This window comes from Grus americana, chromosome 1 (assembly GCF_028858705.1).
Source record: "Grus americana isolate bGruAme1 chromosome 1, bGruAme1.mat, whole genome shotgun sequence".
Taxonomy (NCBI): domain Eukaryota; kingdom Metazoa; phylum Chordata; class Aves; order Gruiformes; family Gruidae; genus Grus; species Grus americana.
Genome location: NC_072852.1, coordinates 80,155,843 through 80,178,398, shown reverse-complemented (window position 1 = coordinate 80,178,398; position 22,556 = coordinate 80,155,843). Strand labels below are relative to the sequence as shown.

The 22,556-nt window shown below is 35.5% G+C and overlaps 1 protein-coding gene across 9 annotated transcripts in view; it reads right to left on the bottom strand.

The window, feature by feature from the left end:
- PPARA (peroxisome proliferator activated receptor alpha) overlaps positions 1-22,556 on the bottom strand; it is a 43,165-nt gene that overhangs the window by 17,657 nt on the left and 2,952 nt on the right. For 2 of the 9 annotated variants that reach the window (XM_054846105.1, XM_054845945.1), the window contains exons 3-4: positions 3,163-3,241; positions 2,533-2,777 (exon numbers count right to left, since the gene is read on the bottom strand). In XM_054846105.1, coding sequence (XP_054702080.1) covers positions 2,533-2,740 — 208 coding nt within the window. In that variant the 5' untranslated portion in view covers positions 2,741-2,777; positions 3,163-3,241. Of the gene's footprint in view, positions 1-2,532; positions 2,778-3,162; positions 3,242-4,286; positions 4,303-8,188; positions 8,854-9,592; positions 9,608-10,341; positions 10,357-21,118; positions 21,226-22,556 lie in introns of those variants that run through there. The other 7 variants (XM_054846204.1, XM_054846024.1, XM_054846297.1 and 4 more) reach the window with 6 other exon arrangements.

Below are 22,556 nucleotides of genomic sequence, written 5' to 3'. Positions count from 1 at the left end.
TTTGGAAAATAATTAATATTTATATTAAAAGTGCAAACACACACAAAATACAGGGTGAACGTTGCTAATTTTGATGAGACATACAATGTCAACAAACAAAAAGCCTCACTGAAATATCTCTTGATAACAAGAACTACAAGGGTGATAATGGTTCTTGAGGATTCAATAAATAAGCACCACACAACATAAGAGAAAAGCAAGCTTTTTTTTTTATTTTCCTACATTCCATTTTTTACTTTGAATTTTTCCAATGTTTATCAATTTGATGTGAACATGATAGGGTTTTTTTATCCCATGGCTTAAAATAAGTAAAAAACTCCAAATTAATATTTCATTTAAATTAAGCAAATTTTCTTAACCATAAAAATGCACATATACTGTCTTCACAAATAACAAATTTGAAACTGAAAAGCAATATTCAACATGTATCTGCTGCTCAATACAAACAGTACAAAATATAAAAAGGGAAAAAAAAACCCCAAACAACACAGAACCCCCCCCATGACTTCAAGTTTGTATCACAATATCCATTCAACCTGTCAGTTGCTCTTTCCAGAAAGGTTATTAACAGCTCATCTTGCCGTTACATCTTCCTCTTGTGCTGTAGTGTTGAGCAGCAGATCTATTGCTGTGGTATAACAAGAGACATATTCCTAGCTCATGCCGAGTTATTCCAGTGCCTGAAGATGCACTTAAAAGTCCCACTGACTTTTCAATGATGATCTAAACTGAGGTCTAAAAAGCAATTAGACAAGTTCTCTTTCTAAAGAAGAGATTTTCTCTAAGTGAAAGCATACTGTTTCACATCAGTAGAAAGGGTGAACAGATATTACAGGGAAAGTAACATGAAAGTCTTGCTTCGAAGATAATCCAGCAATAGCAGCCTTGCTCAGATATTTTACCTTTTGAGTATAATGCAAAAAACATTTCTGAGTTGTTGCACAATGAAATAAACTCTCCAGACATTTTACTACTAGATGAACACATTACAAAACTAACACATTCCAACCTTAATTATTTCAATTAATATTTCCACCTTGTTTCAGGAAAATATTTTCTAAGGCCAGAATTTCTTTTATCTTCCATCTTGCAACTTACACCACAAGACTTTAGCAAATTAATGGGTGTGTTATTTTAACAGAAAGATTAAGAAACACTCATGAATGTAGGTCAGCAAGTATTATGTTGGAAAAAACCTTGGCATAGAACTCAGAGTCTGCATTGCCAGCACTGCCAAGCCCACAGGCATCCGAGTCATCAAGAACAGCCTAAAACTCAGGATTTATTTTAGTGTGATTTTAATGTCTTTTTACTTGCCTTATGGAATTTGAGCTTTGAAAGTTTACATTTTCAAACTTCTCTAACAGCAAAACTAGAACATTTTGCAATGAACATGGAATACTCAAATTAAAAGGTGACACTAGAAGCTAATCTAAATTATTGTAGGACTTGTACACACATACACACAAATAATTAAGAAAACCGCAAGTGTCAGAAGGATTATGTTATCAACCCAGCACATAATGACTTTTCCAGTAGAAGGCATCTCTCTAATGTGAAGGTCTGCAACCAAAAGGGACCCAAATCATATTTATACACACATTCTTTTGGGCAATAGTGCCAAGAGGCAGCTCTCCTGTCTCCTTTCAATACGCATGCTATTAATTTCAACTACTTTAGCACAGAGGCCCACCTCAGTTGTATCAGCACAGTTTTTGTAAGGTAAAATAGTGATCAGAGCCTGGGAATTGATTTAAAGTAAGAAACCCCCAAACCAAAACATTCTGATTAACTTTCTGGTTGGTTTACATTAAGTGCTTAAAATGGCTCTACTACTGCTAAGAAATTTGTAAACCCACAGTTTCAAAAGGAATACCTTACTGACATGATTGCAGTGTGCCATACCATTTCAACGATTTCCATTCTGATGTCTCAAACAAAGCCTCTCACAAAGATCTTTTGACTAAAGACTGTGTAATGTATTAGCGCTCTGAGACTGTTACTTTAACCAGGGTAGAAGTCATTAGCTGAACAATGCTACTCTTGAGAAGGGGGAGAAAACAGCATGTTCAAAACATCAGTACACTAAAATATACTGGAATTCTAGGTTAGATTTTAAGGGTTAGATTATAATTTTTTGGCAAACATTTCACAATACTTTTCAAATGTATGTGATTTGAAGAAACTTTTAAAAATGGGGAACTCCTTTAGTGCACTATTGAGGCTTCCTATATGACTACAATATATAGTAACTTCTTTGCTAGTAATAGTGATTTTTAAAAGTTCTTTTGAAAAAGTTGTTGATACTAATGATGATTTAAAACAGCAACTTTACATTACAGTGATTTTCCAGTGACATTTGTCTAATAAATTAACTTTAGCCTTAAGTATTTTAAGACTATGCTATAATCGCTTTACATATTTCTAGTGTCACTTAGTCATAAACAACAATTACTGCATTAAAAAAGTTTTTAATTTCTATCACTATGTATTTACAAAAGAAAGTTTTATGGTAAACCTAAACTGTCTTACCTGTTATAACTGATCCATCAGATCCCGGACCATTTCCCAGTGACTGGAACTCTGTTAAACTTAAAGTTCCAGAGCTATCATCACCTAGAGACTGAGAGAGGTCTTGAATATTCTCCATATCTTGTAGGAACTCTCCAGATAAAGGGCTGCCTATATCATCCTCCTCCAAGGGAGTAAGGGGATAGAGCTGGTTTTCAGTGTCCACCATTTTGATCAAGTAAAGCAGTCACTTAAACTTCTTCACGCTGGTGAAAGAATAATAATAAAAAAATAAATTCCTGTACTTACAATTAGAATATTTTTTTTAAAATATCTGAATCAGTTACAGCACACTGAATACATGAATTCTAATCCAATAGTGAAGTATTATACAACATTCTGTTGCTCTAGAAGCTTTATGCAACATGAATCATCAACAGAACAGGGGGAAAAAAAATAATCCCCAAAATACTTCAATATGAATTGAGGTTATGACAAGATCAATCTGTTGATTGTTGTTTTCTCTCTTTTGCTGATAAAAGTTACATACTGTGTTTCTATAGCAGACATTAGGCACTTCCCACCAAAAATTATAGAAAAATATCAAATATCAATATGCATACATATTACATTTGAGCAGTCTTTTCTCACCTTATCTAACAGGCTTAGATATGTTGATTTGGTCCTCTGTTCTCATCTCTTTTAAATTTGTTCGATAGGTCTTATGACACTGCAGAGAACAAAATACTGTCTTATACTAAAATCTTCATGGAAGTGGGCCAAACTGATACTTTTGGACTTATTTCAGCAAGAGTGCTCCAGCATTTACAATCCAATATATCTGTATAATTCCTAGAGTTAGTTTTATTTCCTACAGTGAAACAAGTTTTAAAGATACTTCAAAACTAGCCACCAGTGTCATCGACTTCGAGTAACAGCACAGATTCCTAAGAAAATGTCACAAATTTTAATTCTTCTACTATCGACTTGTCAGGAATTAAAAAATGTGCTGCAGAATGTTACTACTGCTGCATAGATATTCTGCTAAAAGAACTCATCTTTTACACAGGGTAACTAACACTTGTGTTATACTCAGTATGCGTACAAACACGTACTGCTGCGGTCTTGTCCATGCAATGAATATTCATAGGCATTCAGAGGAGCTCTGTCTGTTACTGTGGTTACCGCTCAGTGCTGGCTTTTGCAAAGAACACATGTTCACTGCAGTTTATTGTGAAGCTTGAAACTGCCAATAACTGGCTACATGGGGATACACAAATGCTGATTTTACAATAAAAGTGCTATGTTATGATTAAAAAAAAAAAAATCTTCCCTGATGTTATTTAAAGTTTTGAATACCAGGTAGCTTGATTCCTATGATAGCAAATATTTTATATTAAGAAATCAATCCTTTTCTTAGATAATCTGTGACAGATTCATCCTATGAAAATCAGGCATTTATTCTGGAGAAAAAAAGTCTTTTTTTCAGCTATGTAATTGACTAAAAGGGTACAGTTAAAAGTAATACAAAGTGCTGACTACCGCTTCACATACTAATAACAAAAGACAGCCATCACTTGTATTCAGTTATACAAAAAAACCAACCTTCAAAATGTTTTGAAGCGAGATACCTACAATCAAGCCTTTTATCCCCACGCTGATGGCAAAAGGCTGCCTTCAATTATATTTCCATAACTTCATAAGGTATTATACAGATGTAATGGAGGGCAGAATGACCTACTCTAAAGAAGGCTAAAAGTTATGCTTGTAACAACCTGCAAAGTGCACAGTTTTTAAATGATTTATCTTTCAGGTGCACTTATCAGTGCACACTGCTACTTCTTTCTGCTGCTTCATGGAAAACCAATGGTGCATATGTATCACTCCTATAGTGTTTTCCAATGTGTTCATTACATGACTGTAAGGCAAAACAAACAATTAAAAAAAATATTAAAAAATCTGTATTACATAAGGCTTTCTATTCCACAATTTGAATCCTTCCAGCTAATCAATGTTATTTAAAGTATATACATTAGACTTGGCAAAACTTTCTTTTGATTTCAGAGTACCCAAGTTTTTTAATTGTGATACCAAATGGCTGAAGTGGTACATTCTATGTATCCATTCTTCATTTTTAGCCAAGTGAATAGACCTAAAAATGTTAAACCCTCAGGTACAAGGCGAGATTGAAATTGTAGTGTAATCATAAACTCTGATGATTAGAACAAAACAATATGTTTTATATATCCTTAGGCAATTTATTACAGTTCTGTGCACCATTGTACCTGTTTTTGAAAGAAACTATGTTAAGGCTAAAAAAAAAAAAAAAGAGTTTACTTAAACAGTGTCTAGTTAGATTATGCTTCCTGCAATTCATGAAAATAATATTGTTATAGTATTTAGGTTGTGGAACAATTTTTCCAACCCAAATACCATTGTTGAGCAAAGATACAGATTTTTTTGCCCAGTGCAATAGCTCACCATGTACCTGGAAGGACAGAACTAAAGGAGTAGCGGACACAAAGACATAGCAAAATCTAGACCTTGTACTCATTTTACTCACTTCACACACTGAAATGGAGTTCTTTATGAAAGTAAACACTGAAGATTTCAGAATCTGTCCAGCATAACTGAGATGACAAAGTTTTCAGAAGGTTCATTGTATTTTGACTATTAAAACTAAGCCAAATACAACAGACAGTTCTGAAGGCTGAAGACTGAAAGCAATCACAAATTATAAAATCAGATGATTGGAAATCTGATTCTTATAAACCAAACTAGACAGAATTCCACTCTCCCTTGAGTAGGAAAAAACCCAGATGCCATCGCTATTACTAACTTGCCATCTCCTACTACAAGTACCCTTAGTAAAGATCTATTTGCCCAATTTCTTTTAAACAGGATAGTATTAACTAAAAAAGGAAAATATGTTCTATAGCACATGGTGTGGCAAATAAGAGTATCTAGGAGCCTAAGAATGGAAATTTATCCATGATTTCTAACACCAGTTACAGACAACAGATACGTTACTGTTGATTTTACTTGGATATGTCACACTGCTACTCTATCACTATGCACAGCTTGGCTGTATTTAAAAATAACAGTCAAATTAAGTTTTCCAATTTGATATATTAAATAGTCATTAGGACATTGTGCCAGATTGCCAGCACTGTAATAGAATATTTATAAGCAATACAAGAGTTTTCATGCACATCTCAACTTCTTTCTGAAGGGATCAGTTGAAAGGCTGGTGTAGCTTTTATTTTAAGAGCATCCAAGCAATACAGATTGTGATGCCTAATTATTTTACAGTGTAACAGAACATTATATTGCAAACCAAAACAAAATAACTTCTTTCACATAGAGGACCGAAGTGTAATTGCTATCAGTTATAGTCCCTACAGATTTTCCATAATCTAAAACTATTTAGTAAAACAAATTCCAATTGTCACTTTCTTTTGAAGCTCAACAGTTGTCCTGTCTCCAAGAACAACCTTCGTTTCTCTTAGAAATCCTACCATCTTGTAAACTGACAAAATATTAAGAAATATCTACATTTGATACTCATAAGCCTGTCAGAAGACATAAAATAGAAATTAAAATGATTGTAACATACATGACTATAGTTACTGAAGAAAAAAACCAACAACAAACCACCACAGGAATTATGTGAATGAGGACTCTAAATAAAAGACTACTTAAAAATAAAATAATTAGCATAATGCTTTAGGAATGCACGGTTGCACACCAAAGGAAAATGGCACAGATTATTGTAGATTATCTGACAAAGATTTTATTACTAAACCATCTGCATTTATTCAGAGCAATGCTTCCAATCTCATGAAGACTCATGATGCAGAGTAATTTTGCAGATGTAGAGTGCATTTACAAAACATTACTTTGGCAAAGTAAGAAAAAGAATCAACTGCAAACATTTCTGGTTAACATCATCTGTTATTCTTTGCCAATAATTTCTGTCTTTAATATCTTTGTACAATTTCTCTGCTGAGGCAGCGTGAACCAGCTCAGTAACACCTGGAACTAACTGCTGTTTGTTGTTAGTTATCTAACAGAGCCCAAAACACTACATTATGCACCTGATATCCCTGATACAACTGGAAGATAATATACTTCAGTTGAGAAATGAGAAATCACTTTTACGTATTTTATTTGTGAAAACTAAGTTAAATTGCTATCCCTGTGACATGGCTATTTGGTGGTGAGGGAAAAGAGTAAAGAAACCTTGACATAAGCTGGTTTTGTAATGATAACCACAAATAATAACCGTTCTCCAACAATCCAAAGGAGACTACCAAATCTGTCTCACTAAAGAGCCATCAACTAAAAAGGAAGGAAAGAATTGTGGACCATATGATCAGCACTGCTCCTCCAGTGTGCTCTTCATGACGCTCTGCCAGGGTAAAAAGAGTTATTCACAGCACAGAAACATTATATTCCTCTGCAGATATGTAGCAGGAGTACTCTGCCCCAGGATAGCTGGGGAGGTTCCAGGAGGCATTAGGCTCCTTGTACCCATTACTTCAAGTTCCCTACTGAATCAACAACATCTCTCCAAGTGTGACTTCTTTGTCCAGCACAAGTATTTTTAAAATATTAAGTGAACACTGAAGTCTACCTTGAAACAAAATAGGCATTACTTGACAAGAAAACAAAGGAAAGGCTTGATAGCTGAACTCTGAACATGGCAACAGCTTTCAGCAGCGCGCCTAGCATTGCCCAAATTGCACCGTGTTTTTCCACTTTTACAGTAAATATTTAAAATTCAGCAGTCTTTTTAGCTGAATTTATGTATGAACAACCTAACAGCTAGTGAAACATAAATTAAGTGCTTATTGTTCTAGCTTTTAAATTACATACCCTTTTGTACTTTCAAACACTACTAGTAAATTACAGCTGCTAATCATTACAGCTCTTGTCAATGGTTAACTAGCTACTTTAGCAAGCATAGCCGTTACATAACCATTTCTGAAGACTGTCAAAATATACTAATATTTTCATTACTGAAAAAGTAATAATTATTTCTTTGTCATAAGCACAGAAAACCTTTAAGTAGAATGTCTAGTATTCATAGAATAAACCGTTTGTCTTCTGTCTTCTCCGTATTTTGTCCATGCTTACACAGGCATATGCTTTCATTGGTAGGTTTCATTTAATGCACATTGATCCTTGCTTGTATGAAAATAGAGCTTCCAAAATAAAAAGGGCAATGAGTATGAAGTTCATTTCAGTAGCATTCACAGAGAATGTTTTTCTTTACAAAAACACCTGTGTGTGTTACAACAGCAGATGTGGTAGGTGCAGCGTGATCATTCCACTCAAGCATCTGTATAAATCAACATTTCTTCTTACTCTTAAGACTTTTGAAAAATTCTGTGCCACAAAGACATTGGCAGAGGATTTTCTCAGTTTCCCATACAATATATTAAGTCTCCATACTGCCTTTCCTACACCTGCATACAAACACACACAAAATAAACTGAAAACAGGAGAGTATGACATAGAAAAATAAGAACACGATTTAATGAAATTACGGTTTTAAGGATAAATAGGTTTTACTGGTGGTCTCTCACAGCCTGTTATCTCTGAAATATGTCTATTTTCAGAGGAAGTCCTCCTTTCCCACCACCACACTGCAAATACCCAATGAGTAACTTACCTATAAACTTGAAACAGGTCTTAAAGAAATCACAGATTCAACCAACCTAATTATGCAGCATTCGGTTATTTGCTTCATTTTTGGAAAAGGATGGTGGGAGACTAAACCCCTGGCCCTTCCACATTTAATACTTGCCACACTAGGGATAATCTCTGTAAGGAAGCAGTTCTCTTCGATGCAAAGGTCTCTGAGAAGCAGTAACAAAGTCTGGATTTACTGCATAAACAAATTGATTGTGTAAAGGGCTTGCTTGCAAATATCAAAGTTAAAGTTGAAACAATCATTACCTCTAGGTCACTTTGAGAATGTTGTGGCTGAACACAGCACATTTAAGACTAGTGACCGCAGTAGATACTTTTAGAAAACTTAGGTGAATAGGAAAAGTCTGATATTTCCAATATCCTGATTCAACATGTAAAAACAAACTGAAGATAAAATTTTGTACCTAAAATATGAAGTCCAGTCTCCTATCTGGGAAAGTATGCATGTTTTCTCCTCTATCCCGTGACATTTGATTCAGTTTTCATACTTTGTTACCTTACATACTAGTAATATTTTATATTTTACAAAATATTAAGAACCTAAGACAAAGAAAATTTACTATGCATGAGATGAAAAATTTTCACGAGCCATCACTTTGTCAAGACTGTCAGTTGCATCCCCCCAAAAAAACCCCAACAGAATAACTTTGTATTTTTTCCCTCTACATTGTTGTACTCCAAGATATCATATGCAACTTATAAGCATCCTTGTCTTTAAAACAAAACAAAATTCACATACGCTGATTTTGAAAAACTATACTAGAATTGCAAAGTTAAGCTCTTAAAAGTAATGAAAAATTCCTTGATTATGCTACCTTATTTTTTTATGCTCTGTGGTAGAATGTACATATATACTGCACAATGTTCTTTCCCCAAATCACTCCCCTTATAATTGAGCAGTGCATTAAACAGAAGTGGAATTACACAGCTTGTAAGGCAACCTGGTGTATATTAGTCTGCAGCAGGAAAAAAGCTGTTAATTTATTGGTTGATCAAAAAGGAAGAACAACTTTGCCCAAGCACAAAGGGAAAACAGGCAATCCTCTTTCTCTGATCCATAAGTACTTACAGAGCTGGAGAAACACTAGAGGGTTTCTTGGAGTAAGAATACAGGCCACAGAGGCAAGTCTACTGGCTTCAGAAAGTGGGGACCATGATGAGTTTTACTTTCCTCCCCTGAATGCATTTATCTAATTGCATCAGAAGATACAGAGATGGCACACTTCTAATCTCACATGGGAAGAGCTGATAAAGCTTTGAAACACTGCAAATATTTTGCTGATTGATGTTAAATGTGGTAAAAACAATATAACAATTTTTTTGTTTGTTTTACATTACTCAGCCAAACCCAAGTAGAACTTACTGAGCCAGGCAGCAGCATTTCTTTGGTCCCAGGATTTTCTGTCCCATTGAATTTTAAAAGACATAATCCAAAAAGAGAGAGGAAAGGCAAGATTTTCTTATTGAAAATTGACAATTTTAATCAACTTTTCCAAACAAGCATACTTTTAAAGACAAGACTAAACCAGATGAATTAACATGCTGTACAAGTAAGTCAGCAATGAGAAGATGCAGAGAAGAGCAGTGCTGATTAATGACAGGTCAGGTGCAAACAATACCACGAGTGACTATGTAAATCACACTAAGCAGAAGTATTCTTCACCTAGATGTACTCCGTCAGACTGTAAGGAGCATATACGATTCTTCTGTGTTGCAGCACCAGCTCCTATTAGCCCACCACAAGTTGAAGAAAATGTAATAAGGCCAATCTGGCTTATTTAGGCAAAGTGTTGAGATTTTAAAATTAAGTTTATTTTGTGGCATATACAGAACAGACATTTTCCAGCTTTAGAGAGAGGTATGATGATGTTTCCGGAAACTCTTCTATCATGCAATATACATGACATTTGGCATGCAAGTTCCCGCTAATTTAACAAAAATCTCAGTTCTTAGAATGTCACTGTTTTGTTAGTTCAGTTATTTTTACTTTGAAAAAATAAGGAAATTACTTAATAAAATTATGAAATATAATTTACAAATAAGTACTACAAATCCACAGTTTTCCTGGTGCAGACCTCTTAAAAGTAAGAACATATGTAAGGAGATACTAACATAAGCAACACCTGCCATGTGGCAAGAGGAGTATTACCAACAGCAAAACATAAGATCAGGATACAAATGCTGTAAAGAAAACAAACAATGGTTGTCAAAGAGGAGGTGGCCATACTAAAAATGGCTACCTCCATGAAAGCCATGAAAGATTTCTTACATATTATTCAAGTGCAAAGCAGCCATAATGCAGAATCCACATTAATAGAAATGTAAGGCTCTAGGAACATCTGTTTAACACTTATGTCCCTCCCAAGCAAAAATCTAAAACCTCAATCTGTATGATTATACAAATGCTCAGTTAAAGGCAAGACATACAAAGTCATCTTGGATTGCTAAACAAAATGCTACCGTATCTCTTTATGAAAGAGAACTTTGAATTGCTTATAATTGCAGTATATACAAAGACACAGTTAAAAATTTAGCATTTGCACCAATATCACAACCTACAAGGACCAAAAAGCCCCAAATACTTATTGAAATGATTGCTTAACATTGCTCAGCTACAAAAATTTGGGCAGATCCTATACAGAAACAGAGAGAAAAAAGACAGGAAAAAAGCAACTAATCAGCCAAGGAAGGTGGGGAAAGCACAGACTGAAAAAATACAGAGAGCAATGACATAATCACTAACAGTCGCTATTCAACTACTCTGCAGTTACTGAGCCAGCTTCAGTCCCCCCTGTTGGCATCTCCCTGTAGCTTCTTTCCAAGATTCAGTGGCACAAGATAGAAGCTACTTCCTGGGTCCTGACTCTGAAGTGGAGTCTCATTGCCTAGAATATAGTAAAGAAAGATAAATGTCTCTAAACAGGATCACTCATCTCCCTTTTAAATGCAATATTTCTGCCGTGAATCTATTCTGCTGCTTTCTATACCTTCATGATTACATATTCACGATTTCCTCCAATGTTTTCTTTCAATTATGTAACACATTCATTATTTTCTAAATAGTTCTAAAAATTGTTTGTTTTGCCAAGATTACTGTTTAAGAAATAACTAATAACAGGACTGCAACATAACTATCTCAAATATCATACCCTCTCACTTTCAAACAATAGACACAAGTACTAATGGTGAAAAAAATTACAAAGCAGAAATTAATTTTCAGCATTCTGTTTGCTGAATTATTATTTCTGTTATAAGAGGGGTAATTCATCTCACCTAATGTCAAGCACTACACTTAAATGTTTGGGTTGACCAGAACTCAATGGACTTTCCAGAGCCATGACTGATCTTTGAGGCCATGATTACAAATTAAAAAGTGGTACTTTTCGATAGATCACTTCCCTGATCCAGTTCACTGCAAAGCCTTACAAATATTTGTGCTGGCTCAATGGAGGGAGCAGAAATAAGCAGTTGGTGAGAGGGATACATATGCTGCACAGCCAACAAATGAATGTGTATGTGCAGCCTGAATCCCCTCTGAAGAATCCAGTGATTGTATCAACACGCTGGACCTGTAAACCCGGTACCTACATTGCCTGAAGAAAAGTAGCCATGCTTTTTCAGTTTCTGATGAAAGCTAAAAACTGCTCTACAGATCACACAGCATCTCTATTAGATTAAGCAGTATCATTTTTCGACAGGGCCATGGAAGTGTCATACAGGCCGAGGAGATCATGCACATCCCATAGTTATTCACCATCCTTCCAGCAGTAAAACTCCCACAGAAATCCAGTAAATGGAAGATACAGGCATTTACTCTGAGTTGAAACAACATGCTCCAATAAACAAACACATAAATATAATAAATAAATAAATTAATAATTCTAATGCTGGAAACTCAAGCTGAAAGTAGAATCTAACTCAAAGAAAGACTTCAGTTGCTTGTAAAGAATAAAACAACATCCTAGAATCAAATGGCTTTCTAAATTTTAAATTCAACAAGCCCCTCAAGAACTTGGTAACTAGGAACTCAGTTGAGAACACTTTACATACATGACTTTTACACTGCCTTTATATTAGACCAGAAAATATATTTCATCGTATCTGAGCCACAATATTAGACTGGTCAACCTCTAGCAGACAGAGATCAACTTAAGGTGTAAAGAAATACCGCAGTTCTAGGTTATCAGTACAATGAGATCTGAAGCCTGTCTTTAGTCACTGCTAACCCCTTTAACAACAGGAGACAGATTGGACTTCATCAGCAATGGGACATAAAGGTTTTGCAACCTTTGCCTTCAGGCTCCAGAGACAAGACTTACAGGTCTATCACCTCAAGTTTACATCTATCTGAAGTCACGCTTGCTTTCTTCCACATAAGCGGATGTCAGATGCATCAAATGTGACATTACTCAAATTTGCATCAAGATCCTTCTGATAAAAGAAAAATCTGTTCTTCCTACCTCATCTCTGTAAAGAGTGGAGATTGAGTTGTTGCTTGAACTGCCATCAAGCTCAAATAGGTTTGAGTCTGCATAGAATACCAATATGACACTGAGATTTTTTGGTTTGTTTTTTCTCCTCGAAGTGGGAGTTTTCATATCCAAAAAGTGAATACTTCAGTGGTTTCTGTAACTGGGAAGAGGAAGGTCTGACTTTTTTTTCCTAGTGAAAGATTAACTGAAACTAAAGTCAGAAGTAGCTATAAGTCAAAGTAATGCTTTCAAATCTCTTTTAAATCTGTATCTGTTGAATCCTTTAAAGAGTTGACTAGTCAGGACTTCAATATCAGTCAATAGTAATATTAGTTAACAAACTATATAATATTATAGTAAGGTTACTGGTAACCTATAATGTTCTCCTTCACTTTACTGTTTTCTTCAGGAAGTGTTTTTGGTGGGGTCTTTTCTTTGTTGAGTTTGTTTGTTTGAGGTTTTTTTGAGGTTCTGGGGTTTTTTTGTTTGGTTGGTTGGTTTTGGTTTGTTGGGGTTTTTTTAAACTACATTATAATCCAGTCTGATGTTCAGACGATTCCTGACACTAAACCAAGCAAGCATTGTCAAAAACTTAAGTGGAAAAGTTTGCGTTAAAGTCTTTAGTTTTGCTTCAACTTTTATCATCGAGATGCCTAGAAATCCTGAAGAATGGCAATTTGCAATTATTTTTTTTCTTTCTCCATTTATCCTGTTTCTATTTCTACTTTTACAGTAAATAATGAGCTCTGACACAGTTGAGAATCTACTACAAGCTTAATCTATAGAATAAATATACTATTATCAACATGATATTTAAAGAAGAAAAAATCAGCCTGAACAACAGGAGGGGGGTAGTGTATTCAATTTATTATGTTAGTTATTAATGCATGTAAAGCAAATATTCAGACTGGAGTTAATACTATCCAGTATTTTTGAGGCATGACCATTGAAGGAAGTATATTTTATTAACAAGAGATTCAAAAGAACAAAAGGAATTTTTTTTCCTGCAAAAAACTAAGCCATGGCAACATCTTAGTAACCACTATGTTACAGAGTACTCTCTGTTCTCTGACATGTGCTCTCTTTCAAGTTCAAATACAGTTCCACAAGTACTACTTACAGCTCACAACAGTTTCTAATGAAAACCCCACTTCACTGTTATATATACACCTTTAGGCTTGCAACACATGAGGCTTTGGGCAACGTGGTCTAGTGGAGGGTGTCCCTGCCCGCAGCAGGGGGGTTGGAACTAGATGATCTTTGAGGTCCCTTCCAACCCAAACCATTCTATGGTTCTGTGATATACCCCTTTTTCTTTTCCTCTCTCAAAAAATCTCCAGGTTTTGCTCTTTATCCATTGCATTTCAAGATCAGTATCTCTTCAAGTCACTGTTATATTCCACTCAAATTATTTCATACTTGAGCAAGATTCAAATGATTACACACGTTAATGATTGAAGCACAAATTGCTACGGCTGCTAACTTTTACAGATTCTAAATTCTTCATGACAACATCTTATAGGCAATGAAGCAAAAAGAATATACTGTTTAGCCCACAGATGCTCTGTGTGTTTGCTCAACACTTACATGTGAAGACCACAACTACTGAGAAACGAAGATTTGATGCATCATTTCAGAGGCTGTTTTCTTTACATGTACATTAAAAGCTAGGATTTGATTTATGACTGATATTTGAACCAATGCAAGGTCACATTCGGACAAACATGGCATTTATGTATCTGCTATTTGATCCAAGATCCAAGGTCATGTTCACACAAATGTGTCATCTGAGTATTTGCTATATTTTTATTACCCTGTTAAAGAACTCAAAGCTATCTTACTTTCCCCATGTGTCCCAAAACTCCTTACACATTTATTTGGAAGTCATCTGTTTTTTCTAAGTTGTGCAATACTGTACAAGGGTCTGACAAGCTAATTACATAAGCCAAGATTTGAATTGATTAACAGTTAGGGATACCTCAACTTCAGCAATCAGTGCTCAGATTGAGGCTAAATCTGGTTGCATAGTATGCCCAGAATTAAGAGATTTTTTTAAAAAAGGAACATAACAAAAATCCCACAAACATTGTTTTATGAACTGCATGCACATATTAGATGTCCTAAACCAGTTTAGATAATAAACCATTATCAGTTTATTTTTTTCTAAAAATAATATGTAAAAGTAAGTTTGAGTGGTGAAGTCAAAGTTGATTCCAACATGTACAGCATTTACGAACAGCCTACGCATCTGTCCTAACATGCTGCTCACTGGAAACCAGATCCTTAAGACTAAATTGGAATGTTGCAATTGTTTCCTTACGCATGTGATTACGGCATCTCAGATTATGCAAAGGGGCTTCTCAACAATTTTCTAACTATACCCTGATATTCTACAGAGACTTCATTTGTTGAAGGATAAAGATATCTGAGGGTAAAAGGCAAATACAAATTGCATTTTAGTGTGGTGACTAAATGATTATCTCCAATATAATCAATTTTTGAAGTAAATAAAATGTAAGCCTCTTGCTAAGTCTCCTGCAGAGTACATTTTCGCTACATATGGTAAAAATAAACTTCAGAGGGTAACAAATTAAAGACATCTGTGCAACTAAAATCGTCAATTAAAATTATAATCTAATACATACAGAGGCAGTGCCAGGCAAAATTTTTGGCCATTTTCCATTAAACATATTGACTGTGCTGTTACATAAACCTTTATAACTCTGAAGTTTTACTTGCTCCTGTGTTTGATAAAACCCCCAAAAAATCAAACAAACCCAACAACATAGATGACTGTTCTATCCAGACAGGCATCATAACTTTTACAAGCAAAGCTGTCTAGTAACTTTTACTAACAAATGTGAAATTTTAGACATTCTGTATTTATGAAAAGAAATAAAAAACAATTCCACTAACTTAGAGTCAAGCAAAGATTTTGATGCATTTTCTAAAACTGATAATATTTCAACAATCTTTAGGGTTCATGTACATGTATGGATACCTTAAAATGTGTTCTTATAAACTCGGATATAAGAATCCGTTTTGTTTTATATCCACAGACCTTTATGTGTGATAGCAGGACTGGTAGCAACATACTCTTTAGAACTTAGAATCCTTGCTGTGTTATAAATAAATATACCTGCCTTAAGTTTAAATTTATAGTAAAATGAAGGATAAGAAATAATTAACTAATCTTTTGTTCTGTGAGCATATTTGTTATTCCCGTATGATTTCAATCTTGCTTACTCTTTGACAGAAGAGCACAGGAACGTTCCTGTGACATAAATACTTCAACTGAATACATATATATGTTATATAATACTAATATTATTATTCTGCCACACAATCTAATATTTTACAGATACCAAGTAGTTTTGAGTTTGATCGGTAATTAAATTTTTGTAGTTGTATATAATTTTGTGAGTTTAAACAACATGATAAAAGCCTGGGAGCATGAAGTTGTGACAGTACACAAATTTGAAAGGTAGAATTCATAGTGGTATTTACTCTTACCAGCATTTACACACTGGGAAAAGAGCAACTTTGGGGAGAAGAAATAAAAAAGTTTTAATTACTATTGATTTCCTCCCAAAGACATAAAATTTTCATACCATTGTCACCCCGCATCGTCCTATCACGTCTCCCTTCTCACTACACTTACAGTTCCCTCTCCCCATAGAACGTCCCTGAACTACTGAGTATGCAAACAGCAAACATGCTGTAGCTGGTTCAGAGCTGCGTGTTGCAACTGGCTTGCTAGTGCTCCTATGCTGATTGGCAATTGACAGGCCAAACAGAACAGATAATTGTTGGATTCATATTGCATCATTTTGTCAGTAGGGTCAACAATGTGTTTTCCTTTCTACTTTCCAACTGCCAACTTTAATAAAAAGTACAGAACTTGAACGCCTTGCAACCCCTCTGTCAAATTTGACAAGACGTGCAGGTTCAAAGTTATTGGGTGTGGGGAGAGGGCAGCAGACCATCTGGCATATACCTAACTCTCTTAGGTAACGAGACTGAAAGAGATGAGAAAACAATCCTGAAAACAGTTTTCAATATAGCAGTTTTAGAGCATAACTCTCTTTCAAGATAGATCTGGACTTCTGTCCCCCTCCCCCCATCCCCCACTTTTTTGCCTTTCCAGTTTGCTTTCATTATTTCTTTTATATTTACTAAGGTTTGTAGGATATACAAACAATACAATGGGTGCCTGAAGTTATGTCAGTGCTTGGGAGTATTCTACAGTTTTCCAGGGTCCCTCACTGACTCCTAATCACACACTTTATTAAGATAATTGGTTGTCCTTGAAATAGTGGTTAAATATTCACTTTGGATGAGAATTTCTGACCTGTGGGCAAAAATACTTGTTCTTACAGACATCTTAATGGCAACATTCTTCCTGAATAAAGACCTATTGTTTTGGAACAATACTTTTTATCTAAAAAGAGAGAGGGGAAAAAAAAGAAAAAGATAAAATAAAATTACTTAATGCAAAAAATTGAAAGATGGTTTGGACTTTTTAACATATTGGTTTAAGATTGAGAAAAGCTTCACTTGAATCTTACCTTCAACCACAAGCAATCCCCCTTTTTTAGAACACCTAATCAGAGACAACTTCCCCACCTGGCAAACTCCCAAATTTTGCCACCTCCATCTCATCACACAGGTCCTGCTCAGAACCATTGAAATAAAAAAACCCCAAATTTGCATCTCTATCCGTTACTACAATAGCTCTCCTACCCGTGACTAGCATTCCTTTAAAAGGAACATGACGCCTCTTAGTTTTCTCTTGTCATTTACAGCTTAAACCTCCACATGTAAGCTCAGTCTCCTTGTTTTGGCTTGGCACAGAAGTCCAGTTATTTTGGCATCTGATGCTGCAACATTTGCTTCAAAGATCGGCAACAACAAAAAATATCTTTCTGCCTGAAGTATACCTCCTTTTCAGTCTCCAGCACTCTCCCCATCCCCAAATCTCAGGTTTCGGTTTAGGCTTTACCCTGGCACACTCAGCTTCAATACTCTTTCAGCTGTCCTACCTCTTTCATAAGCCATGTCAACCCATCCTCAGATCACCTCCTGTATCCCCTCAGGATCCTCTAGTCTTCTATCTCCACTCCTCTAGTATCTGCACAGCTGCACTCTTCTCACCATCTGCAACCCCTTGCATGATTCATCACCAAACATAACAGACCATGATTATTCACTATTTGAAAAGCTACAGTGGAATTTACATCTGTTTCTGGAAGAGATTCAAGAAGCCTGAATTCGCCTTCTTAGCAGAAAAGAACACCACTGTGTTTTTTCAGTGGTTTTATTTCACTGATAAACTTTATTCCCTTGCCCAGACATAATAAAAAGACATATTTGATAACTTAAGTTCAGCTTAACAGAAGGATTTATATCCTATAAAAGAGAACGACACTCAGACAAGATATTACAGATTCAGGCCCCTTCTGCTTGCAAGTGTCTTTTTAAAAATTAATTGACTAATCCTAATGGCCTAGCTTTTATACTCTTCTACCAGTAGACAAAATCTAATGTCTTCTATAAACAGCACCTGGAGTTGTGTAGTTTACTTATTCTTCAGTGTACTACAATTTTACTCATTCTTTCAAAGTATTTTTACAGGCTCTTGTTGCTCAGCTATTACATTTAAATAAATAAATAAATAAAAACTGCTAAAAATAAACTAACTTTGATTTAATGGCATGCCACAACTCAGAGTTCCCAGAGTGTAACGTGAAACAAAATAATTTCACTTTTTGCTGTTGCTGGGTTTTTTTTTTTTGTTAAGAGAAAGGCTTTCAGCTTTGTCCTAGTAATTTAGAAATTCCAACCTTAATAAGTTTTTCTTTGCGATAAATGTATCACACAAAAACAAAGTTTACACTGAATTAGCATTGCTGACAGAAGTCTTGGCAACAAGTATGAATGCAATGAATCTACATTTTTTGGCAAATGGACATCAAGTACTTCTAAGCTACTGACACGTCAGATAGAGGATATACTTGGGACACATGATTTCACAGTTCTAAATCAGGTCACTCGCTACAGTATAGAGATCACAAGCCTCATACTCCTGCACAAAGAATGTCAAAATATAACCAATTATTTTCCTGATATCTAAGCTCTCTGCTCATCCTTCATATGACATGAATGGTGTCTACTCATCGGTTTGACAGCCCCATATTAACAACAGTATCACCATTGCTGCCTGCCTGCCACCCCACTTCTCCCCACTTCTTTTAACTAAGGAAGTGTCTGAATTACAGAAAGCTGGAAGAAAAAAACCAGTCCAATGAAACAGCCAGGATAAGAAAACCTGTTTAAAAAGTCATATATATGTTTTGATATACCAATTTTAATTCACTTTGTAAGGCATTTTAGCTGACTGAATCAGACTTTGAAAAAGCAGTTATAGGGACCCAGCCCTCCGCAGAGCCAAACTGAAGTTGGTTGCAAAACAAAGTTACGTTAAGGGTACAGTTAGACGAGCCAGCTTAAGTAATGTAATAGCTCCCTGACATCAAAAGGATATCCCTTCTGTAGCTCCCTGTCATTGTCAGCCCTGCACCCTCCCTCTCCCTTCTTCACTTCCAGCCACACAGCTCTGTCCTGCCTGGGCTGGCTCTCGCATTTGTCTGACCTCTCTGGTCACATCTATAATAGTAAATAAAACAGGGACGGAGCACAAGCTCGAGCCATGCTGTTAGCGTCCTCTCTGACACCATTTTGGCCCATACCAGCTTGGCACTCTTCCAGAAAAATGCCCAACCATGGTTAAGGGGACAGCAAATGCAGAGCAGCAAACTGGTCTCCACTGGCGGTCTGGATGCAACCATGCTGTTTCGGGAGGAAGACTGTTATGTGTGTGCAATCCTGACCACTCTGTTCCAGGTCCAGAGAACAGTCTCTGGCATATTTTATTCCCTAGTGTAAATACAGCCTCAGTGAAACAATTCATCATATTAAGCCAGTAGAAATGTAACACAGGAAAAACATAAATAGCTAGAGATAGCTGAACAGACTCACTAAGGGGCAGCAAAAAGGAAGGACAGAAACACACGGATGGTAGCAAAGGAAAGAAGCATGAAGAGGAAGCCTGACTGATCTTCAACAACAGTTGCTAGATCAGATCAGTCCATGCTGTGTAACCACACCTCACGCTGTAAGCCTCATATTTGCAGACTACGAGGAACACCACAGAGAGGGGACATCCTATCCTTTTTTTTTTTTTTTTAATATTTATGTGTTCATCCATATGAATGTATGTACACATGCATGCCATGTAGAAGAGAAATAAAACAAATGATAGCTGCAAACGGAACAATTCTACATTCTTAAAGGATAATCACTATTACATTTCCACAGGATTTGTTACAGGATTTCTAATCTCGAGAAAATGCAACTCCTTGTAAATTTGGTTAGAATTATGGGAGCTCAGTATGCTGGAAATCAGGTGCCCAAAACATACATTTAAGCTAAACATTTGACAGCTGTTTGAAAATATTGGCCTATTTATGTACAGTTACATCTCTATGGAAGCACAGTACACAAAATGTACAGCTGCTGCTTCTCTCTTAGTTACATATATACTAAAGCTGCCACTTGATTTGCTTCTAATCAGACTGGCCTGCTTAACTGCACACAACAGTCTTTTGTCCTGAGGTGGATAAGAATAAATAAATTTTATATATACATAAATAAAAGAATTAATTTCAGAGGTAAAAAACCAGTTCAAATTTCGTATGTGCTCTCCTCTGTGGGCAGCTATGTGGCATATGAATAAACACATTACTCCATTTTTAAATTTCACATATATACAGCACAACAACATAAGTCTACCTTATGCTCACAGAACAAAATTTCCAACAACCAACTGGTCAGAAACAACCACAGACAGAACATTCTCCCATTTACGTAGCTCTCTTATAATAAAGCCGCATCCATACAGCATCTTACACTGACAAAAAAATACACTCAAAACCCCCTCACAATGCAGCACACTTACTCCAAATTGAATGTTTACCTAAAGATGAAGAAAAAAGATTTAAAAAACCACACTTAACCATTTTCAACTTTGCTGAGTGAACTTCAATGTCCAATATTCTCCAAAAGCAGTCTCTTGATACAACATCCACCTTGTCCCTCTTCCTCCCCCTCAAATCCAAATGGTTCCATATTATATTTTTCAGCCTTACTACTCTAGGGAACATTTTCCACACATGTTGAATAAAGATGCAAGAAGGTTTTGTTTTGTTTAATATGCGCCTGCACCGTGATTCCAATACAGTGTACTTAATAACATTATTGCCGAAGCAGTAACACTAACAGGAGGCTAGGAACTGTCAACAGTGATTCAAGTCTTCACTTTCAAATAGATTTTGCAAACAGACAAAAGTTGTTCTTACCATCTGAACACTCATGTTCCAGTTTAAATTCAGTGTTTTCTTCTGTGAATTGTTATATCAATCATTGCCAGTAATAATTATTTAAAACAAAACAGGCATGTAGCACTCTGCGTAACAAAAAATGAATGGCAATACAAGTCTATATGCAGATAATAGACCTTACTCAGATAGCATAACTGTGCTGGATGCATGGATACATACAAAAGACAGTAAGCCCTGCCTCCAAACCTTAATCATAGGCTGCAGAATAGTTTCAAATGATCCATTTTTTTTTGTTAAAGCTAAATAACATTAGGACAGATTGTGGTATCATTTTTCCATGCAAAATACATGAAACTCTAAACTATTCACATAAATAAATGCTCTCAGCTCCAGGATTTTATACACTCATAGATGAATAAGAAGTTACTCAACCAGCAGTTAATTTACACATAGAACAGCAGCTCTGGTTTCCTTTTACGTACTTATCAACAAACTGAAAATGGACTAATGAGATACGAAAATATGAAATACAAAAATATTGGACTAACTCACTTTCACATGTATTTCAGCTGCCTGGAATCAAATGCCAAAGAATCTTACAACTTCAGTAGCTGCTAGCTACTCTGAGTTCCTCGAGGCAGACACACTTATGAACAAATTTGTTTTATTATTTGGAAAGATTAAGTGAATAATCTTTTTGTTTATATTTTTTTTTTTAAATCCATGATAGTATATCAGTATTTCTAGAAAGGGATAGGTAATTTGCCAAACACTTGCAAATCGAACTCATACTGTTAGTGTTTCCACAGGCATGAGAGAACTTGAACTTAAAACAATAAATTTAGATTAATATAGTACCACAGAACAAAATATGCCTGTTTGGTAGTTCTTGTCTTTCAATCTGCAAAATAAAAGAAGTTTCTACAGCCTATGCTTACAGCATTTTAAAACACAGCAATCAACCACACAAACCAGTCATGTAACAATTAAGCCTAAATCAGGATTAGAATACCAATGAATTGTATTTTACCCATTGTATTAATCCGTGCAGAGAAGCCCTTCACTGGACACAGAAATTATATTTCCTGAATACTTAAAAGACACATGCAATGTACTTATAAATAAATATTGTTTCATAAGCAGAAACTATTAGAACTGGTATGAGGAAGTGGAATCAGATTTGGCAACATCTCAATGCCACATGCAATCTGGCCACACAACAATCTGTTCACATCAATTCAATGTTTTTAAAACATGCCAAATACCTCAATCTTAAAGACTGAGGTATTTTAGTTTTATTTTGAGGACAGTGATGATTTAGAGCCCAACCTTACTGGATAAGTACTTTTTCATTCAGTGAATATTCAGCATCCTACTTCATAAAAAGTCATTCAATATTTAATTTTACACACCTGGCCCTGTGAAATGCTGAGCACTCTACTTCTAAAGTATTAAG